At 37.9% G+C, this 21,454-nt stretch overlaps 2 protein-coding genes across 2 annotated transcripts; one reads left to right on the top strand and one right to left on the bottom strand.

The window, feature by feature from the left end:
- The first annotated feature begins 774 nt into the window (after positions 1 to 774).
- Positions 775 to 10,492, top strand: LOC145897100 (transient receptor potential cation channel subfamily A member 1 homolog). The gene is made up of 22 exons (XM_082985276.1): positions 775 to 835; positions 2,315 to 2,450; positions 2,507 to 2,695; positions 3,389 to 3,559; positions 3,666 to 3,867; positions 4,105 to 4,342; positions 4,956 to 5,139; positions 5,212 to 5,319; positions 5,613 to 5,848; positions 6,300 to 6,414; positions 6,555 to 6,771; positions 6,978 to 7,093; positions 7,186 to 7,299; positions 7,362 to 7,508; positions 7,742 to 7,947; positions 8,091 to 8,205; positions 8,657 to 8,791; positions 8,912 to 9,112; positions 9,338 to 9,532; positions 9,623 to 9,691; positions 9,751 to 9,930; positions 10,126 to 10,492. The coding sequence occupies exons 4-22, from the start codon at positions 3,407 to 3,409 to the stop codon at positions 10,225 to 10,227; spliced, it is 3,033 nt and encodes a 1,010-aa protein (XP_082841402.1). The 5' UTR covers positions 775 to 835; positions 2,315 to 2,450; positions 2,507 to 2,695; positions 3,389 to 3,406; the 3' UTR covers positions 10,228 to 10,492.
- Positions 10,493 to 11,128: 636 nt separating this feature from the next.
- Positions 11,129 to 16,992, bottom strand: LOC145916958 (DBH-like monooxygenase protein 1 homolog). The gene is made up of 16 exons (XM_083002917.1): positions 16,893 to 16,992; positions 16,600 to 16,749; positions 16,429 to 16,522; positions 16,152 to 16,333; positions 15,918 to 15,998; positions 15,691 to 15,786; positions 15,462 to 15,564; positions 14,844 to 15,013; positions 14,589 to 14,683; positions 14,032 to 14,188; positions 13,848 to 13,978; positions 13,660 to 13,756; positions 13,493 to 13,591; positions 13,101 to 13,306; positions 11,216 to 11,340; positions 11,129 to 11,157 (listed from the first exon to the last, which is right to left on the bottom strand). Exons 1-16 carry the CDS (start codon positions 16,947 to 16,949, stop codon positions 11,129 to 11,131), a joined length of 1,872 nt encoding a protein of 623 aa, XP_082859043.1. The 5' UTR covers positions 16,950 to 16,992.
- Between the last annotated feature and the right edge of the window lie 4,462 nt (positions 16,993 to 21,454).

Raw genomic sequence — 21,454 nt, 5'->3', positions numbered from 1 at the left:
AGTCATCACAGCAATGAATCAAGTTTTTGAACCACTGAACAGGCAGTTCCGCCACGTTTGAAAAACGTCCCTGTAGTTCGTCACAACATTAACTCACTTGAGTAGGCTGGCAGGTAGGACGTTTAATATAGTGCTATTTTTGCTGCCAGGCATAGTAATTAATAGGAATTGTTCATCTGGTACTTAAGTTACGATAATGTTTATTGGAAGTTATGTCGCAACGATTATGCGCTTGATGCATTATTGTTGCGACATAACCCTGCGGAAGTCTCGTCGGATGGCGGACGAAACGTTGGTTACAATAAGCACTTTCGTGACTTAAGTGGCAGAAGAACAATTCCTGTTAAGGACGTTTAATAGTTTATTAAAAAGTCAGAGATGAAATAGGAAGAGGAAAAACTTTATGGAACCGGTAATGTGTGACAACAATTCCAGTTTTAAGTAAAATAAAGGTTCCCTTGCGCCCGAAGAAGTTCGGCAGACGCAGGTTCAAACAAGAACAGTGGAAAAAGAATTGTTGTTTATAGCAGATAAAATATAATAAATGTTTATTAACAGAAAGAAATAAGCGGTATATAATTATGGCTACATACCAAAATCGACTTTAAATTAAGGCCGAACAAATGATGCTTCATCAAATCAGAAAACGTTCAAGGATACCGGGGGGGACGCAGGTGCAAACTGGAAAGTCCAGTCTCCAGTTAATTCACATCATTCACGATGGTGACGCGGAAAAAGTTGCTGATTTCTTGGATACCACAGAGCAGCCGGATAATTCGGTCGTCAATCATGTCAACGAACAACACGGCTTGGCACCCCTGCATATAGCAACACGGTAAGTGATATGACGAACCCCCCACTGGCGGATAAAGTCGGCGACTAAACAGGAACTAGTCAACAAGCAATTGATAAAAACTTTTGAAAATCTAATATCACAAAATTCATAGGTCTTGTAGCGAAATTTAATTCAAGGTTGTTTTACTACGCGACCTTGCACATATCAACTACCGTCAGGCACGGAACCATAACTATTTCCCCAGGAACGCTGACTCACAGTTGTTTGTTGTAATTGATGTCATGAGGTTTTCAGGCTTGGCAGCCCAGCTGGATCAGCCACATTTTCGGTTTGAACTCACGACCCTGGGCTAACCAGGGCCAACGCTCTACCAACTGAGCTACAGGAGCTCAGTGGTTTCACGGGGTACATTGTGGCCAAGGTACACTGGTGCGCAAGCGCACAACTTGCCAGGCAACCTTCACATATACGTAGGGGATCTCTACCACCGTATCTGATAACGCAGTAATATTACATGCAATGGCATGATTGGCAAGATCGCCCCACTGCGCAAGTCCTTGCTTGGCGATCACAGCTAACGTATCGCGATCATGAGGTTTTCAGGCTTGGCAGTCCATGTGTTATACATTGTGTCTGTGTCTCTTAGCAACGACTCACAATATTTCATAGTCTGGCACACCTTTCACCATATACGCGATTTTCGTTTTGCGACATGTGAACTGGAGTCTAGCGTCGCGAAGAGGATGGGGAACATTATGACGTAATAAGATGGACAGAACTGCTCTGAGCCCAAAAAGCACGTGATCTACCTTCTGATAATAAAGCAGATGGAATGATAACAAACACATTAATGTTAACAACCAAACCCCATGACTAAAACATATTTAATAAGCTGCAGAAATTTTCTGGTCTATCACGTATTTTATCATCACATTCTTGCAAAGACAACTTTTCTACAGAAGTTCAGTCTAGCGAAAAATCACAAAAGGGAAAATGGGCGAAAACGTTTATCTCGCTGGCATAGAGCATAGTCTATTTCATAACGGTGTAGACACGTCAAATAATGATTGCCATACGTGGGCTATATTTGCAGTTTTGGTAAATTTAGTGTTTGGACATTACTGGGAAACAAAGCGGCAGTATTAATTTAACCCTTGACAAGTCCGCACCAGTTTCCGTAAATATATTACTGTATAGATATTATGATTTATTTATTTACGAACGACTTAAACTCAAACCACAAGATGCTGGATAAGTTTTTTGATTTAGATCGTAAGAATTGACTTGTTACGTACGACAACGTTTAGCTGACTCTGAGAGCACAGTGAACAATTAACACTTAGAATACAGAAAGGGTATAAGAGACTTATTGCTTATTAATGATATTTGATAATAATGCTGGAAATAAAAAAATGGATGTTTGTTGTTTTTGCGGAAGACTGCAATACGCTCAGCTGGCTACAGCCAACTTCCTAAATAGAATTTCGGCCATTTAATAAATCAGCAGTTTGGTTTCAGACACGGGAATTGTGAAATAGTCAAAGTGCTATTAAAGCATGGAGCTTTGGTTGACGCGCCAACATTTTGTGACTGCAAGCAACCTATTCACTTTGCGGCGAAGTACTTCAAACGGTGCAACGCCCATAGCAGTCTGGTAAGCGACCTTTAAAAAAGATGGATGTTGCAGAATTACAGTCCAATTTGTTGCAGGATTTAGAAAACCACAACCAGTGCACCAGAGAAAAAAACTCGACGAACTGCATCCAAGTGTTAGTAAACAGTGGTGCCGACGTCAACGCTCGGGATAAGTACCAGAATTCGTCCCTACATTTTGCATGCGAACGAGGCTACTTGTGGGCTGTCAAGATTTTACTCAGCGACTTTCAAGCAGATTTAAAGGTGGGATTGGACGATAAATATTTAATTCCTAACTTTTGCAACATGTGTTTAACACATAGTAGCACAGAAGAAAACTTAAACCAATTATTATCGATTTCTGAGTGATGGAAAATGTTGAGCGATGAGGGATCACGTTTGTGAGAAAAAGTAGAAGCTATTAAGGGTGTAATTGAAACCAGCCAGCCATGGGTGATTGCAGCCATGCGTAATGTGTAGGATGTTCACACAATTATATCGCTCTAGTAAGTTTAGAGCAAACCTGATATCTCCAACAGTTATCAGCGCTAGGTTAAAGCCGAAGGCGATTTGTGCGTTTTGTTGACAAAGCTTCTTAGACTGTAAACTTCAGTAACATCGGGCAGAACAATTTTTCTGTGCTAAAGTCATAACGGATAAGAATGTTTTAATCAAAAGATTTGATTGTGCCTAAGTATTATAGCCGTAGCCAAAAATGATACAATAGGGCAATAAATCTCTAATTTCAGCTTTCAAATTCTATAACGACCTTGCATAATTCATGATGTTTGTCTACATAGTCGTTCCTGTTTCGTGTTTATTTTGTTTCGATAACGACCGGTCTACTTTTTGGGCGCACATTGACCGGTGATGATAAAACAGCATTCGGTCACAACATAAATCGTTTCCAGTCACGTAATCAGTAGTTTAAGGTGAAAGTATTTTTAATTATGACAGGTTTCCAATTATCGCAAAATGACCCCACTTCATGAAGCAGCGAGGCATGGACACCATCAAATTGTTCAGACTATTTTAAACGATAGCAACTCGGGTGTTGATATTTTTAAAGCCCAAGACGAAAACCAATGTACGTCATTGATGCTGGCTGCGCAAGGTGGCCACACGGAGGTAATTAGATAACTTATTAAATATTGAACATATGAATTAGTAGCTTCAGGATCCTATTTCGCGTGGTGTAGTGAATTAAGGTCGAAATAGCGTTATGCTTTTTTAGACTTGCAAGGTGCTTCTGATGTTCGCCGAAAGTATTTCACACAAGGAAGTCATGTGGCAACTTCTGGAGCGGGAGAGTGAAGAATGCACCCCACTTCACGCAGCCGTGGAGAGTGGCGAGAGTGAAACTGTTCGACTCATACTTGAAAGTTGGGACAAATACCGGCATGAACCTGATGCTCGTCTGATGAACTTTTCACGACGTAAATGTTTTTTGCGTTTTCTTTGAAATTTAAAAGAATTTTTGAAGAACTCGAAAACGGCCTAAACATGAACAATTGAAAATCTGTAGTGTTTTGTTGCTTAAAATGTACATGTTTTTACATGTTTATACCTTCTTACAACTACGCACAGATGGATTTAAATAGGCAAATATGATATAAATATAGGTACCACATCCACCGCTTTACTTTGAACTCTAAAACAATTTGCATTACCAGGAAAACCAACATACCGCAATATGAGCCACCTCGCTGTAAGTGAGAAATACGTAGACATGCGTCGCAGTGACGGAAATACTGCCCTACATTTGGCTGCTGACCAAGGCAACCTGGCCATGGTGGAAATGGTTCTTCACCACAATGCATCGGTGGACGCCAGGACAGAGGAGAACAAAACGCCCCTTCATCTTGCTTCAGTTCGTAATCGACCAGATATTATTGAAGCTATGTTGGAAAGGTGGGTTCCATGTACATTTGGCATCTATTGATTGAAAACTGCGTTGTTTCGTTGTCTGATTGGTTATTCTGTGATCTGTGATACCTGTATGCTTATTAGAGAGGAGATAACCCCGAAAAGTCTCTTTTCTGTAGCAAGGTAGGAGAGAGAACCACTTTTGTGTTTCACATATGAAATAGCGAATCGCCCCATAGAGTTCCTCACTTTACCCACTGCATTGGCGTTGTCTCTTATGAATGTGATTGTATTTTCACTTGTCTCACTGTTCTAACCAAGACCAAAAGACAGTGAGCACCTCTATGAGGCGATTCGCCAAATAAAACACACACGTATGAAAGTAAAAAATGAATCTCTCCCCTGTCTTAAAACCAGAAAAACGCTTTCATGAGAAGTGCTGAAAACAATCTCTCCTTGATTAAATATGCATTACTAATACAGTTTATGTTCTAATTCGAAAAATCTGTTTAATTGTCGTATAAAGTTACAGATGAATTTATGCGAAAGTATAAAACTACAAACCAATCATGTGAGACTCGGTGTAGAGCAGAGTTTTTGAAAGAAAAAAAAGAAAGGAAAATCGTTGGTTCAAACATATTATAATTTTTGTGACCAGTGGTGGAAGCATTGAGGTTGGTGATGACCACGGTTGGACTCCACTGTTGACAGCTTGCCACTTTGGACACGTTCAAGCGGCTAAATGCCTGATTAAACACGGTGCTAAGATCACGGCGGTTGACAAAAATGGACAGAACTGTTTAATTGCGGCCGTCGGGTCGGGAAGCTTCGAAACCGTGCAGGTAAACTGCGGCCGGTTTTGTTTCAAAACTCTAATGGAATGAAATCTTTTCTATCATGAAGTTCTTGTTTAGGAGATATTAGCTGATGATGATGGGAAACTTCTTGTAACCGAACCCGACGCCTATAGAAATACTCCACTACACATCGCAGCTGAACAAGGGTTTTTACGTATTGCAAAAGTACGGGAGCATTTTAGGGAAATCTTAGGTGTTTAAAGTTGTACCAGGCAGACCTTCGTCTGTAACCTATTGTGAAAATGTAATGTTATGTTTCGGAACCCAGCTATCAAAATATATTTTTTAAGATCAAACCCAGAACTGGGAATGAGTTTTCATTAAATTCCGTTATTTTCTCATTAGGTCTCAATAACAAATGTCCTATGATAAACTGAAATCCACATAAATAGCGTGTATGAACAGTATACAGAAACATCGTCCCACGGAATTATTAAACATACATCGTTTGTAAACAGGCTTTACTGGCGGAAGAATTGCGCTTGGATCAACGAAATGACAATGAACAAACACCACTACATGTTGCTGCAGTAAATGGACAACTAGACATTGTGTGTGAAATTGTGTGCATGCATCGTGCGACCCTCCACCAGCAAGATGAATATTCCCGCACAGCTCTGCACCTTGCCGCTCTTAACGGACACACTCACGTGGTTTCCGCTTTACTCGACCTTGGAGCAAACGTCACACATTGGTACTGTATATATAAAATTGCTGTTTTAGAAAATAATGTTTTTATAAACCGCAGGTGTTGTCAAATTAACAGTTTGGGCACGAAAACTGAGGCCAAATTCTAGTGGTTCCTAACCTAGGGTTCGCGGGCCCCCAAGAGGTTCGTGGCATAGGTTTAGGGGCAAGTGAATGAGCGAAAAACCTTTAAATGAAAATATACGTGCATATTTTGTGTTTTTCCTGTTGAACCGTCAGAAGAAACTAGAATCGTACAAGAGTTTCAAGTAAATTTTATGTGGGGCTGCGACAACTTGAAAATTTTATAGGGTCCGCGACTGCCGAAGGTTGGGAACCACCATAAAGAGTAACTCCATTTAGTTTCTTGGTTGTGCTGTGAGGCGTTTAACTAAAACGAAGTAAAATACAGACAAACAAGCAAATTTCATATATCGTACGAAACCTTTTTTGTACAGTGACGCCAGATGTCAAACAGCACTGGATATGTGTGTAAGAGGAGGTCAGGTGGAACCCGCTTTAGTTCTGTTGAAAGCCGACGGAAAACTCGTCCACAACATATCTAGATCCGGGGTAAGATTTTTCTAAATAAAATGATTTCTCGATCCGCACAGATTATTGTTTGGCCAGGTTACGTCATAAATAATTTTATATAAATCGCATAAATTTATCGAATGTGATCCATAATTATTATTTGTGCCTTTACCGTTCAGCACACATCTTTGCTTCTGGCTTGCGAACTGGGAAAATCAAATTTGGTCCCTTTGCTCCTTGAACACGGATCGAACGTGAGAGTTCGTCTTTCCGATGGAAGAAATGCGCTTGACGTTGCTATTGACAACCGTTTTGAGGAGTGCGCGAAAAAGTTGGTGGAACACAAAACGTGGAAAGATTCTCTGAGAAACGCAACAAGATCCAATGACAACGATCGTAAGATTCAAGTTGTTATGCGGTTCAGATTTCAAATGTATTTCCCAAAGCGACTGCAAATACGAATCAAACATATTACGTTTCTTCTCTTCGAACTTTTTATTCAATTATCGAAAGTTTAAGTTGATTTTGGACACAAACGATTACGATAAATTCATCAAAATAAAAGTAAAATTCATGAAATGTAAGCGGCAGTTTTCTTGCAGATGTGATCTCGACTCCCTTCCGAAAACTTGTAAAAAACATGCCAGATGTGGCTGAAGTTGTTCTTACTAAATCAATGTTGTTTAACGAAGAGAGTTTGGAAAATGTAAACCTCGAGGTTAGGACAGAGCACGATTTATTATTTCTTTCTTGTAATTCCCTAATATCAACTATTCTACAAAAAAATTCGCAAATTGTTTTTTTTTTCAGATCACGTTTGACTACGAAATAATCGATGACGAATTTGAAATTTGTCAATGGATGAAGCCATCGGAAAAACACAAAAAATCTGATCCTAAGCAAGTAGCGGATGACAACGTTCATGTAGATGATTTTTGTGTGTTAGCAAACTGAAGATTACTTTTAATTGAATTTTAAACTAACAGAACAGCAAAGTCATTTCGTTGGAAAATCAATCTTACAGTGTTTTGGGTAGAGGAATATACGGACTTGATGGAAAGTTGATGAAAGACGCGCAACCCTACTCAACTCAGTCGATGACTCTATCAGAAAATCATCCGTTGAAAATTATGGTAATACAACATAGATGAAACAACGTCGGTTAAATTCTTTTTTTTATTTGTAAATTCTGTAAAACTGAGGTATTTTTGATTGTCGGAGAAATTCCAAATTGGTAAAAAACAACTATTTTACTTGAATTGTTCAAATGTTTCTCAAAAAAAGTTTTGGTTGAGTAATTTGTGTAATACAACACCGACTTTTGCCTAACAAATTATGTGTTTGATACCAGCATGTACTTTTTTAGATTAAGTCTAAACGGGAACGTCTGCTGCATCACCCGACCGTAGCCAGTTGGATCAACTACAAATGGGGAAAGTTTGGAAGGAACTTTTACTGGCTCAATCTGATTGCTTATCTGATATATCTCGTGTCTTTCAATGTGTATATGACCACCACACCTCCACGTTACGCTGTGAACGAAACACACTTAGATGTTGCCTCATGCGTAAGGTGAGTAACTCTTTTTTTTTGAAACTTGAGTAAATCTTAGAATATCGGCATGTCGGGTTCACCAAAAACAATCATAGACAAACTTTGTCTGTTTTTAAATGGTTTGATTTTTTCTCTGCAACATGAGATCTGTTGTGTTTCAGGGTATTAGAAGAAGCCCAAGGCATTTGGGGAAGCGAATGTCTTCAAGGATCGAGTCACAGACACGTGTTTACTGTCTTCGTGATCTCAATTTCTTCGATCCAACTATTTAAAAAGGTCTTACAAAAGTTAAAAAATGTTTTTATTCACCTAAATAAAACAACCTGGCTTGTAATATATGTGCAAAAAAGCCATTATATAGGAGAGCTGCAAATAGGGTGTGTACACGCACTGTTTCGACCTGTAAGGTCTCATCAGTGCAGCTGTTGACAATGCCACTGTGCTAGCTTCTACACTAGCGGGCACACTAATTTCCACTTTGTGGTAACTTTCGGTCAACGTCGATCCGTTGGGTACCCTATACTGAGTACCAAACAACAGAGACGAACCACTGTGAAGCGCACTATGGCCAAACGGATCTGCTTGGTAACTGATAGTGCTAAGGCAAAAACACCCATGCAATATATGTGTAAAAAAACATAATATTGGAGAGCTGCAGACAAGGTTTTATGGCTTTTTGCACATTGCAGCATTGTTTGATAAAATGTTTCTGCATCTTGTTGACCAGTTCACACAACTGCTTCACCATCGATTGGATTTTTTTCTCGACTGGACAAATTATTTGGAGATTATTCTCTACATACTTTCCATTCTAGTGTTTGTCAACTTTGAAGGGCATTTGCACGACACAGAAATCCGGCAGGTAAACTAAAACGCATCAATCCAACCATATATTTTCTTCGGTTGCATTTTATATACCGAAATAGCTTGCAGATGTACATTTGGACTTCGTTGTAAAAAATGCTTTGACTTTTTTCTACAGAAATGGCAGTGGGAGTGTGGCGCGTTTGCCGTCATGTTGTCTTGGTTTAATCTCCTGCTTTACGTCCGCCGATCTAAATTATTGGGAATCTTTGTGTTTATGATCGGAAATGTTGGTTTGACTTTCGCTCGATTTGCCGCTATCTTTTTTCTCTTTATATTGGGATTTTCACTCAGCTTCTACGTTCTTTTACAAAATCAGGTAATCTTAATCGCCCTACATATTAATATTATAAATGTTACCGCGCATGTTAAGTTGATAATAAAAAGTAATTGACCAAAAAATATTTTGTAAAAGGATCGGCACGTTTGCATTGTATATTCACGTTTGCATAGTAAATAAACATTTACTAAAATATATCAAACCTGGTTTGCGTCTTGAATCTGATGATTTGCCTGTTTTAATACGACTGCGCGTCTAACACAGATTCCATTCAACACACCGGCTTGGGCCAGCATCCAAACTTTCACAATGATGCTAGGGGAGATCAATTACCCCACAGTATTTTTATCTCACTTCACGAGCTCCAATTACAATGAGATAGTTCAGTATCAGGAAGCAACAGTCTTCATTTATATTGTATTCACTGTGGTGATGAATTTGCTCTTAACAAACCTGCTGGTAAGTGAGGAAGCTAACAATTTTTTCTTTGTAATCTTGTATACATGAAATTGTGTTGTACAATTTTCATATATAATTTATTAACTTAAGGTGGGATTAGCAGTTGAAGATATTTCTTCAGTACAACGACATGCGTCGCTGAGAAGAATGGCCTTAAAAGTATTTACAAGTAGCACCATTGAAATTTATTTAACTACTTTGTAAAACATAATAAACAGGTAGAAGGTATTTTGGATATAAGTTACGCGGTACCTGGAATTTTGCGCCGCCGCTGGATGGTGCGCGAGAGGTGCGTTTTGCCTAACGAGGGAGTTACGAAAAGTGCGTTGTGGCAGTGGTTTTTCAAGGAAGAAAACATGAAACTCAAGAACCTACAAGAAGCAATTTCGCCGACCATGGTGAGACATGGTACCTTTTATCTCATAACATTTGTCGCCACTTTGTGGAAATGAGTTTGTAAAATGTTAACAATTAAGAAAGTATTACTGCTGTTTATTAAGATTTAAAATTAGTTTAAAACATTTGAAATTATTAATATTTATTGATTCGGTGCAACATGGCAACACACAGACCCTGTTTGTTTTTTACTGCAGTCTGAAATCGACAAACTTCGTTCGGAGATACAAGATCTAAAACAAGACATGGCCAAGGTGTTAAACGCCATCTCCCATTTATACACCGGAAAGGAAATGTGACGCTTGTTGCTGTCACAAAATACATTGAAATTTGTTCCAACAATCTCTTGCACGTCACTTATTATTGAACAAACGCCCAGTTAGTAAATTGCACAGCTCGCATAATGAATCGTGTATTTGTGAGGTATTTTAAAGGCATCCGATAAATCATTATGCCATGCCGAAATTACAATCGCTTGTATGTATGTGTATTGGTTGGCTTCCATTTTCTTGGTGGTTTCGCATATTGCAAGCTTATTTCAGTGTAAAAAAAGTTTTTAACGTTGTCAATAAATTTGTACCATACCTAAATTGTACCCGGGCCGTCGCTATGTTGACATTGTCACAGAAGAAATATTTGCTGTCAAACAGAAGGCGAACAAGACCACTAGACTTTCGGACTTTGCATCGGCGAAAATCAATCACATTAACTGCATCACATTGTTGGAAAAACTGACACAAACCTTATATATTTAATGAATCTCTCACGAAATACAAATTGGTTATGGTTATTTTTTTTTTTTTAGTTATGTTCTTGTGTATTTTTTCTGGCAACTGCAATGATATTTTGTTGTTTTTCAACAAAAATTAACACGTTATGTTGGTAGAAATGCGAGTGAATTCCAAAAACTATGGCAAATATAGGTATATTTTCGTACCAAAATTTCCTGTTTTAATGTTCAATAAAAATGCTTCGACGTTTACCTCAATAATGAAACCTTTATTTGTTGCATATTGGGGAGAGCACCCAAATAACGACACAAGTTTCGCTGCAGCAATTGCAACGTTAATTATTGCCAAATCACGGCATGGTCACGCTGATTACTTTATTTCGCATAAAAACTGAGCTTATGTTTGAACTGCAGTTCTGTTGCAATAGAATCGTGTTTTGATTTGGGAGAACTGTTAATATCAACAGGTATCAATGGACACCACAGGGACATCGATAAACTGTAAGTATTTTGTGTTATGTTAAATTTAAAATTCAACAATACAACATTCCTAATACCTGCTGTAGCGTAGGTGCCGTACTGCACCAACCAACCAACCCTTTGTATTGCAGGCTTCTGCCCTTGTCTGATGTACGGGGTGCTTTCGGCCGCCGCTGAAGTTTGTCTTTGTGTTTTTCTACATCTGGACAAATACAGAGTGTTTAAAACTATATCCATATACTTATTATCGATTAATGCTGTTACGTACGCATGCAATGTGTTGGATAAAGCGATATCAGTGTGCTGTGGCGACAGCCAATGTGTAAAACGTATTCCCGAAGTGGTTCTGCACTTCCTCAGTGCGGCAGGTGGAATGCCTGCTACTGTTCTTGCCATGATATTTCCCCGTCATAAATGCAGCAAGGGAAGTTACCAAAAAGCTTTTATGGCCACGTCTGCCTTGTCTGTGCTCGTTCTTTTGGGAGCAGATGCCTATTTATTTGTGAATTTAATCTAATCACAAAAAGTCTTTTACTTCTGTCATCGTGCTTCTAACATATTAATAAACGTTCAGTAGGGAAATTTGTCGAGTGTTCTATTTCCAACATTATATTATTCATGTTCGTGTGAGGCAAAAAAACTAAATCACGCCTTAAAGGGTAAATCTCGATGTCACTGTGTTCTTGAGAGGAACGAAAAGTGCCGTTTCGAGACCTTTTCGGAGATCACATGAAATTGTAGGAGGTACCAAGCCTTAAGATAGGAAATTAAAGGGTTATAGGACAGAACATGGTACCGCTTGTTGCGTAAATTTGTAATTTGATCTTTACCGTTTGTAAACCCTCAGTTTTAACTGTGTTACAGATTTTTGCATTTGTCTGTTTTACGGTGGGCTTGCATCCCCTGCAGAATTCGACTTTTGATATTTTCTACAGTACAGCGCGTCTATAACAACTATTTCCACACATATAATTTCGATTAATTCTGTCACGTATATTCATGTAATGTGTTGGATAAAATCTTATCATTTTTTGATAGGCCAGGGGATGGAAGTGTAATACGTATTCCCAAGGTAGTTTGGCACATTCTCAGTGCAGTGCAGCAGGTGGAATGCCTGCTCTTGCAATGATAATAATACGTCACAAATGAAGCAAAAGTCATCAGATAGTCCTTATGGGCACTTCAGCTTTGTCTGTGTTCGTTCTGTTGCGACTCATCGCAAATATTGGGGTGAAGTTTATTTGTTTTTTTCACAATTTATAAAATAATTGTTTCCATGACAATTTCGGCAAAAAATGTAGACAATTTTGTCGAGTGCTCTATATGTCGTAGTTTTCCTTATGTAAGTCAAATGTGCAATTAATCATATCGTCAGTGACAATGTTAAAATCAGATTGTAGTGACATGTAAAATAGCTTAGATTTGTCTGGACTGTGACAAGTTGAAATTAGGCCAAAGTCGATTACAACTAGCATTCTAGTACACCAAGGTTTTTTCAACAATTTAATCTGTAAGCAGGTCAAACCAGATTCAGATACCGGCTGCGTCAATGAAATCGTACATGGGTGTTTTATGTGTATTTGGGCCTCTTAAAAGCTCACCATCGGGCGAAAATGTATATGGCCACCATATAAATTTACACTTGTAACACATGTGTGCTGTTGCGTGGGTTTTGGGATAGATAGTTTTTTCCTCCAACAGGAATATGACCTTAAAACAGGCACTTTACAGTGTTCATAAATCTAATTGGCGTAAAACTTTAACTGGGATGAAATAATTTCATTGGAGAAGAACAGACATCTTTGTATAGCAGTTGTCTCTAAAAAATGCATTTCTGAGTTTTCTGGCAATAAAAAATTTTTGAACGCAATCTTCACTTCCTACAAACCACAATAAATTTTTAACAGAGCATCTTGTTGGCGTTATGAAAGCCATAATTGCAGTAGTATAGGTAAAACCAACGCCACATGAAGGCCTTCCATTCGTGGACTGGAGTTGGACCAATCTTCCTCGGACACAGTTGTGACATCTGACCCGGTTATGATGGTTGCCACTGATGACGCAATAATTGGTGAGTCAACTGAGTTTTCTGCGATTTCCGCTGTACAGTTGGGCGCCAATTCCACAAAAGGAAATTCGATGTTCGGAGGAAGGACTTGGGCAGTTACCTGCAACAAAAAGTCTTCATTTCATTTCATGAATAATCTGACTGGGTGTTGTCCAATGGGAAGTTTACCTACAGTGCGCGGAAGCCAATATTCCACATGTTTTTGTTAAAAACAACTTAGCAACCCCAAATTCACCGAACTGTGGGCGTAACGTCGATGGAAATGTTAAAACAAAGGAATACTTACACCAGGTAGCGTATTTCCAGTTGAGCGACAAATCTGTTCCCTCACCATATTTTTGAGCGCCAAACTAAAACTTGTGGCCGTCTGCTGGTCCCAGTGACGCTAAAAATTGAAATTTTCAATGCTTGATGATTGCTTTACCAATAGATTGTTTGTGGACGTTTGCTCACCGTGTTTATCACCTCGTACAAAGTCTTGCTGGCATGTTCCGGTGGTGCCATAGCTTGAAAATTGTGAAGGCTGGGCACATCATCAGAAGGGACGAACCTTAACATGAGTAAAATTGTTGACTATTGGATACTGTGATGTGTCTATTATTATTCCTTTGTTTCAAGAAGCATAAGATTGTCTCCCTTACTGGATCTGGGTGACACCGAAATAGGCGGCCAATGTGTTTATTTCTGGACCTGTCTCACACAGTGACAGTTTCATCTTTGGGTAATAATAAACATAAGAAAGACACATTTCATCATCGGACGACAAGCCACCCTGTGAAAAAAAAACAGAAATAAATAAATGTGATGAGGTTCACATACATTTACCATTGTTAAATTGGTTCTGTGGAGCGAATTGCATTGGCAAATCATTTGCAAGGAATCGCCTTTATTTATCGGTCTTTCATCTGCCAGGTGCCTCGTCTCCTGGTAGTTGAAATCGTATGATGCGTCTTTGGCCAAATATGGAAGCTCACTGCCGTTTCTGAGATTAAATATTTTGAATCAGCAACTCATTAATTCTCAAAAGCCATTAAATTTTTGTAGTGAGCTGCAGACCAGGCCAAAGTTTTAACCAAGTAGATCCCATCGGTGCAGATTTGGTGATGTATTACGATCTTGCTAACTGTATAGCCAAACAAGACCTCCACTTTATGAGGACTTGACACTCACCGTCAAACGTTGGGTACCAATGAATATGCTTGTATAATTAGTTGCCATCTTGCAAAAACGTGTTATCACTTTAGCACAACGAGCGGTTTTATATTTGCCACACAGCAGCAGACACCTTTGATTATCATAATAACATGAGAAAAATGTAAACCATTTGTTCAAAATCGTAACATAATCCAAAAATTGAACAAAAATAAAAAACGATATTTTACCTGATATGTTTAAGATAAAGCTCCCTGCCTAGCAGGTGACTGTGCAACAATACGGCGAAAGCCTGAACTGAATCATGACCTTCATTTTCCATGTGCTAAATAAATTAATAAATTATTTAACTTAAACGAAAAGTACTATTCTTGTACGAGTCATAAATCTAACGTTAATAAAATTAACTTTTTCTGAATGTAACGCATATTACAATTTCCCATTTTTAAATTTGATGACGCCTACTCTTTCTAAACCCAATTTACATTAGACAAACAGTTCTCCGAACATTCTCCGTACTCCAGGAAGGACTCGGCGTTGGGAGGAATGACTTGCTGAAAACCATTTACAACTTTTCCAACTTCCATCACCCCCGCATCGTTCTCCCTCAAATCGGGTGTGTAAAAAATTCGTAGTCCGGAAGAATCAACAACATCTAAGGTCAAGGGAAAATGTCACGAAGATTACAGGAATCAACCTGGATGTGCAAACGGATCTGTCTCTTTGAATAAGTACAGAAACTGACGATAACCTTCACGCGAAACTAATATTTCTATACACTCTACAAAAAAGATCGTACTGACGCGGATCGTCTGCCACTCTCTTTGGATATCTGAGGTCAAAAGTGACTTAAGTGAAATAAGACAATCCGTTAAGTGACACAAAAACGAATTCACAATCTGACCGACCAAAACACAAACAAACAATCCAAAAAAACATTGATCCAAAAAGACAGTGGTTCCGAAAATATTCTGTGAAATTTTTGCCTCAAGTGCTTGGCTTACTCGCCAATCAATAACGGATATTAGTTTTACCTACTGTTGGCCCCTCTTTCACAACAAATACATTGAAAATTGTACCGTCACTAGCACCACTGTACAAACCTCCTCTGACAGCAGGATTATCGTAATGAGTCTCCAGAACAACATATTTCGGAGCATCTGCCGTTCCCAACGCTAACCCAGCGTGCTTCGGAAAATGAAACGCCTGATTTATAAATAAATTGTACATAATATCTCACAAGTATGACACCATCAAAACTTTCATTACATTTTCATTAAAACAAAACCTTTTTTATCAAGTGGCTAGAGTCTAAGCAATCTCACAACTTACCCCACCCCCTATCGCCCAGGCTATCAAAGGAAACCTGCAGCTGGTGAAGTCAGGTGGCATGTTTCGATAACATTCGCTTTCCACTCCTTCCGTAGTCTAACAATATTAAGCATACAAGAGACAAATTTAATTGGTAATTGCAATCCATTTGCATGGTATAGGTAAATGCCACGAAGTACTGTAGCCAATAAACTTATTCTCAGCAGACGAACGTTGTACATGCTTACTATGCTGGTATGATCAGTGCAGTGGTAGATCAACATGTGGTGAACGTAAAGCTCGTGACCCAACTGGACCATCGGTTCCACCTGCAAAGAAAATATCATTCGAATGTTTACAATAGGGCGACAATTGTGGCTAAGGACACAACTTTGATTCTCAATTGACGAAATTCTTCTGTTGCACAATTTAATTTACTTACATTGAACTAATCAAATTAATTTTTAGTAGGTGTAAGCTACCTTGACTAAGTGATGTTTGGTTGAGAGTTCAGGAAGTTTCAACAAACGGCAATTATAATAAGTGTCAAGTGCGGGCAGGGAAAAGTTGTTGTTGAGCAAGTCAAAAGTCACATGTGATTCCCCTTCTGGAAACATTGTTTCATCTCTTCGAGACGGCTCCAGAACTATGAGGCTCTTTGCGCCTAAAAGTACGAAAGGACAGAGCCGCCGATAAACGTTATGCCTTTCCAAGTGCGAGTACAGTTGGAATATTTTGGGTTGCTGTGTACGGACTTACCTCTACGTTCGGGGGTATGATAATCTCCTGCGGTAAGGTCATCGCCAGTTGGGTCCGTTTCCCCCCAAGCGAAAATAAACTTCATCGTGTCAACCTGTACCAACAAAGTACTGTGGTAAATGGAATGAAAAAAATAATTATTTAAAATAAAACATGGAATTCAGTACTAACGGTTAAATCCAAGTCCTCATCATCGCAAGTAACAAGCAGCCGATGAAATTTAATCACAGTCCACCCATCCACCTCATAACCTTCCAACAACCTTACATTCTGAACTGTGTCTAAAGGTGGGAAGCCATTTGAAGCTGGTCCATGCCGATCCTTATTATACATAAAGTATCATGTCCCATAGTATAGTTTACAATTTAAACAAAATGTAAGTCGGGGTAACATTAAACCGTATTTCAATTTATTGTATAACAAGGCGACAAAAAATGCTTGTAAATCTTGTGTGCGTCACTTACGGTTATGTAGGCAATTCCGTTTTTTACCCATCCAACAATAACATCACCATTGATCATTGATCCTCCAGGAGAAACTCCAATTCCGATCCAACCCAATGTGTGCCCGTGAAACTGCAGAATTATGAGCGAAATATTTCAGCAAAACTTGCAAATCTTTCTCCTGATTCCCATTTTTCCACAAAAAGTTACCTCAAAAACAATGTCGGTTTTGTTAAAGTTCCAGTACAAGTGCAACTTTTCGCTACTGTCCAGCATAGCATTGTGGTCGAATAGTTCTGTTGTGTTCGGTTCACTTTTGGTGAAAGCAGCCAAACAAATCACACTCAGTAGAATTCTTCGAAACATTTGCAACTGCAAGTTTGTAAACTGAAACAAATTACTGAAGTTACACCCCTTTAGTTTAAACCTAACATATGGTCAATTTTCCGCTGTATTGTATCTAGTTGGTTTGCTTTTTAAGTGTGCGTAACAAAACCCTTTGTTGCATCACAAAGAGCAAAAACTTGTGTTGAAGTAAATTACAAACAATTGGTTGGTCAAAAAATAATTGCTAATAAAATTTTGATATCACCAATAATTCTGCAGTAATACAACTGATCCCAACGGCGTCACACTAACATGCATTTCAAGTTTTTTTGTTTTAGGGTCCGTGGTCCACTAGGCCAATTTGTGAAAAACTCTGGACGCCAAGAGACTATAATTTTGAGACATTTTTTGGAGACGTTTCACTCTTTCATTAAGCAGAACAAATGTTTTTGCATTTTCACCTAATGTCAACAAGATTTTCCCAAAAATTGAACCTCATCGTGCTCCACCAATCGAAAGCAAAATATTATAGTTGGAGAAAAAAATCTTGTGGATCCCCCGATTGGTCACTGTGATACCTAGACTTCCATGTACTGCTGGTCAAGAAGAGCTGTGCCACAGAGTTTTGTCGTCGCTAGAGGGTGCTCAAGACTAGCTAAAGAGTGATTTAGCTATCGAAAAATGGGTCGGTCACGGGTCGGTCATGGTGTAACCCAAAATTTGATTCTTGGTGGCTACGGTGAAAAGTCCGGCGTGGTCGTTGAATACACCAATGTCATGAGCATTTGAAAATCATATTTTAGCTGCAAAAAAACAAATTGCCAGCGTTTCCTTTGTTGAAAGATCAAATTATCACCACATTGAGCAGCGGTTAGCATGTTAGACACAACGTGTTTTTTAAATTTTTATCTTCTTTAGCATCTTTCTGTTTCTCTTAAACGCTTCACTATTTCAATAGGTACAAAGAATTATAATTCTTTGAATGCAGAACTATATTGAACTTTGCACTGATATGATTCACTTGGGTATTTACTTGCACACAAAAATCACCCAATTTATACAAAATACATTGAACATACAATATAATTGCCGCCAGATGTCAATAAAGATTTTCCCACTAAAGCATCAGCTCTCGATCAGCGAAACAAGTGAAAATCCGTCACGGAAATGGCGAGAAAAACAACTTCTTTGCATGATGCTATTTTTACTCATTTGATTAAACTGTGAAAAAAATAAAACAACAGTAATTTCGGTAGTATTTCTTCAGACTATAGTACTTATATTATTGCTGAAAGGGCAGTGATCGCCAGGTTATCGTCTACAGTTGTGATTTACATCCAAATACTTAAAACTTGAAGTCATTGCCTGCAAACATAGCAGTGTGTACTAAAAAGAAACTCGAAATAATCCAGAAAATAGTGTTTGAATAAAGAATAAAAATAGGAGCAGTATTTGCAGTAAGACATTCAAATAGCAATTAAACATCATAAATACTTTATTATTTTGTATCCCAAACTTAAGGGCGACAAAATGCCCGACATTTTTATCGTAAACACATAGGACAGCTAATGATCTTAAAAGAGACAAGTCAAAAGTGCTTAAACTTATTTTTGGTTTACGAATAGAGTAAAGTCCTTCCAAATATTAAATACAACATTTAAAATAAATGATCCAAATTCAACACAGCTCACGCACAATAAGAGTTTCCACATCCGATGACGCAACTTTCCCACGCGGGCGAAGTTTGTGAGTTCTAAAAATCCAAACGCCCATTTTTCTGCAAAGAAGCAAAAAGTTGTTACGCAAGACAAAATTAATATTATTAAAAATACATGAATCTGTTGACAATCTAGATTAAGTAGTTCTCAAACTGTGCGTCGTTTCTATTTGCCAAGGACGTCCCTTACCAATTTTAATAAAGAAAAAAACACGTTATACCAAACGTTAAAAAAATTGGCGAATCTAATCCTTTTGCAAATGTATTGTATCCGAGAAGTAATCAGTAAACTGTTTATACCAGTACAACACATGTACACTGTTTAAGTTGATCAAAATTTGACGTATGTCGAATTTCGGACATTTGAGCATTTCGTACAACTATATCATGCAAAAATTGTCCAATTTGCAATAGATTCACTTCATCAATAATTGGAATGAAAGTAAATTAACTAAAATGTACTAAAAAAACTAACCAGGCGTAAATCGAAAGACTTTGACAAATTTGTCGAATATTACTTGTCTTCATGTTTACCTGGAAAAGCTGGAAATGCTGGAATATCTGAAATTGAAAATATTTCTGAAAGGTTTGCCTTTGCGCTATGTCAACATTCTTAAAATCAGAAAAAAGCTCCTTTTATAAATTGCGCATTATTTAATTTTGTTTTAAACATTGAAAGTATTTACTCACCATATTGACAAGTGCCAAGATGAAATCAAGCAGTCAATGACCACTGTGTGTCCGTAAGATTTGTTTGTATTTTATTTTCGCTCTAAAGCTACTCTTATAGGTGATTGTTTCCATCCAAAATGGCGTAATTTAATTCTCTGTGAAATACACAACACCGCTTTAAAACCTGTCGATGACTCATCGGCATTTACCACCCAGTGTGCAAATGCGTTTGACACCTTAAACCACATTTTTGCTAAAAAGAACAATGCTTGCTTTGGCAGTACGACGAGAAAACTTAAATAAAATTATAACAATATTGTTTTTGTTTACAGCCTAATATATCCGCAGATTAGTAGATAACTCCAGTAAAAATATGTAGATGCGCTTGCTTTGTTTATAATAATCAAGACATGTTATATTACGTTTCAGTGCAAGAGCAAATGGCCAACTGATATTTAACCCAAGTAATGATATAAAAAAAAACGTAATTTGAGATACCGGCCCATACGCGGAGTCAAACAGTACCCGAATTTTTAATTTAGAGTCTGGATTTCATATCATGCAATTGAACTGCAGGCAGCAAAATGTGTGCTAAGCTTCATAAGAACATTTACTAAACTTTGTAAGAACAAACAAATGAAAGTTTAAGTGCGCTTTTAGTAAAGTAATTGTTTGAATCCGTTTATGCGTTTTAGTGCGCACAGTTACTCATTTTAAAAGTCCGATTTGTTTCATAACGTTCGGATGATATAGGATATAAGTTTGCTAAAATAAATTATTTTTTGTTGTTTAGGTACTCAATGTTAATTCAGTTAAAGTTAAGAAGGTTTTTCGTACATATAAATGTACCACGATTTAAAACACTTTACGATAATTTCTAAAATTAGAGGAAGGTGTTATAAGTAAAATTACAGATATCTAAATCTTGAATAATCTACGCATCAAATTTAACTTCACATTTTAGGAAATATTTTGCTGTTGAACGTATTAATATCAATCCAAATATTAAAAATCCCATTGCCAACTTTATGAACAACTGAAAAAGTGAATGTCACTTTGATAGTAAAACGTCTTTTTTGTCGAAGGTGTTGTTGGACAACGAATCAAACAACTACAATTTTCCTCTTTCATACATTTGTATTATATTCCACCTCAAAGCAAACAAATAAATAAACGAAATATTTCTTTTAAATTATATTTCTCACTTTTAGGTTTCATTGCACTATTTTCTATACTTATGGCACACTTACACAGTACATTTTTTGTCAAAAATCCGTCCAGACTCGACCCAATAACAAAATCTGCTCCTGGAGTAATACAAATATATTTAGAAACCGTTAATCCAATCAGTGCTGCAGTGGAAATAAAATGGTGCCTCGAAAGAAATTCGCCATTTTAATTTACATACATTGTTCAGAAAGATTTACTAAAGATTATTATTTGATCAACTCAACATATTTCCTCAATACCTTGAACAAAAATTCTGGACTTTGGTCACATTTTACTGCAATCTGATTCGTTTAATTGCCGGGTAATCATTCACTGTCAAAACCCACACCTTTGCACAGACGCACAGAAAGCATACTCAAGGTTGTGTTATTTTCACAGACAAAGCAAACTCACCTTGACTTTGTGTCTGACTTTTCGGACCAGGACCAATGATTTAGTTTTGTTCCACGAAAACGTCTCAGTTCTTATCGGTGCCCGAATCTCCGTGCCTAGTTTTCAAAAACAACAAAAATCAACGGCCAAGACGTGACAATTGATTGACAGCGATATATTGAGACTTGTTTGTGAACTGCGGAATTTCGCTTTAATGTCGACAGCGACTGGAAGGGATTCGACGAGCTGTGACCCCAGAACTATC

Source organism: Ascidia mentula, chromosome 1 (genome assembly GCF_947561715.1).
Source record: "Ascidia mentula chromosome 1, kaAscMent1.1, whole genome shotgun sequence".
NCBI lineage: Eukaryota > Metazoa > Chordata > Ascidiacea > Phlebobranchia > Ascidiidae > Ascidia > Ascidia mentula.
The sequence above is the reverse complement of the archived record's forward strand: the minus strand, read 5'-3'. Positions and strand labels throughout refer to the sequence as shown.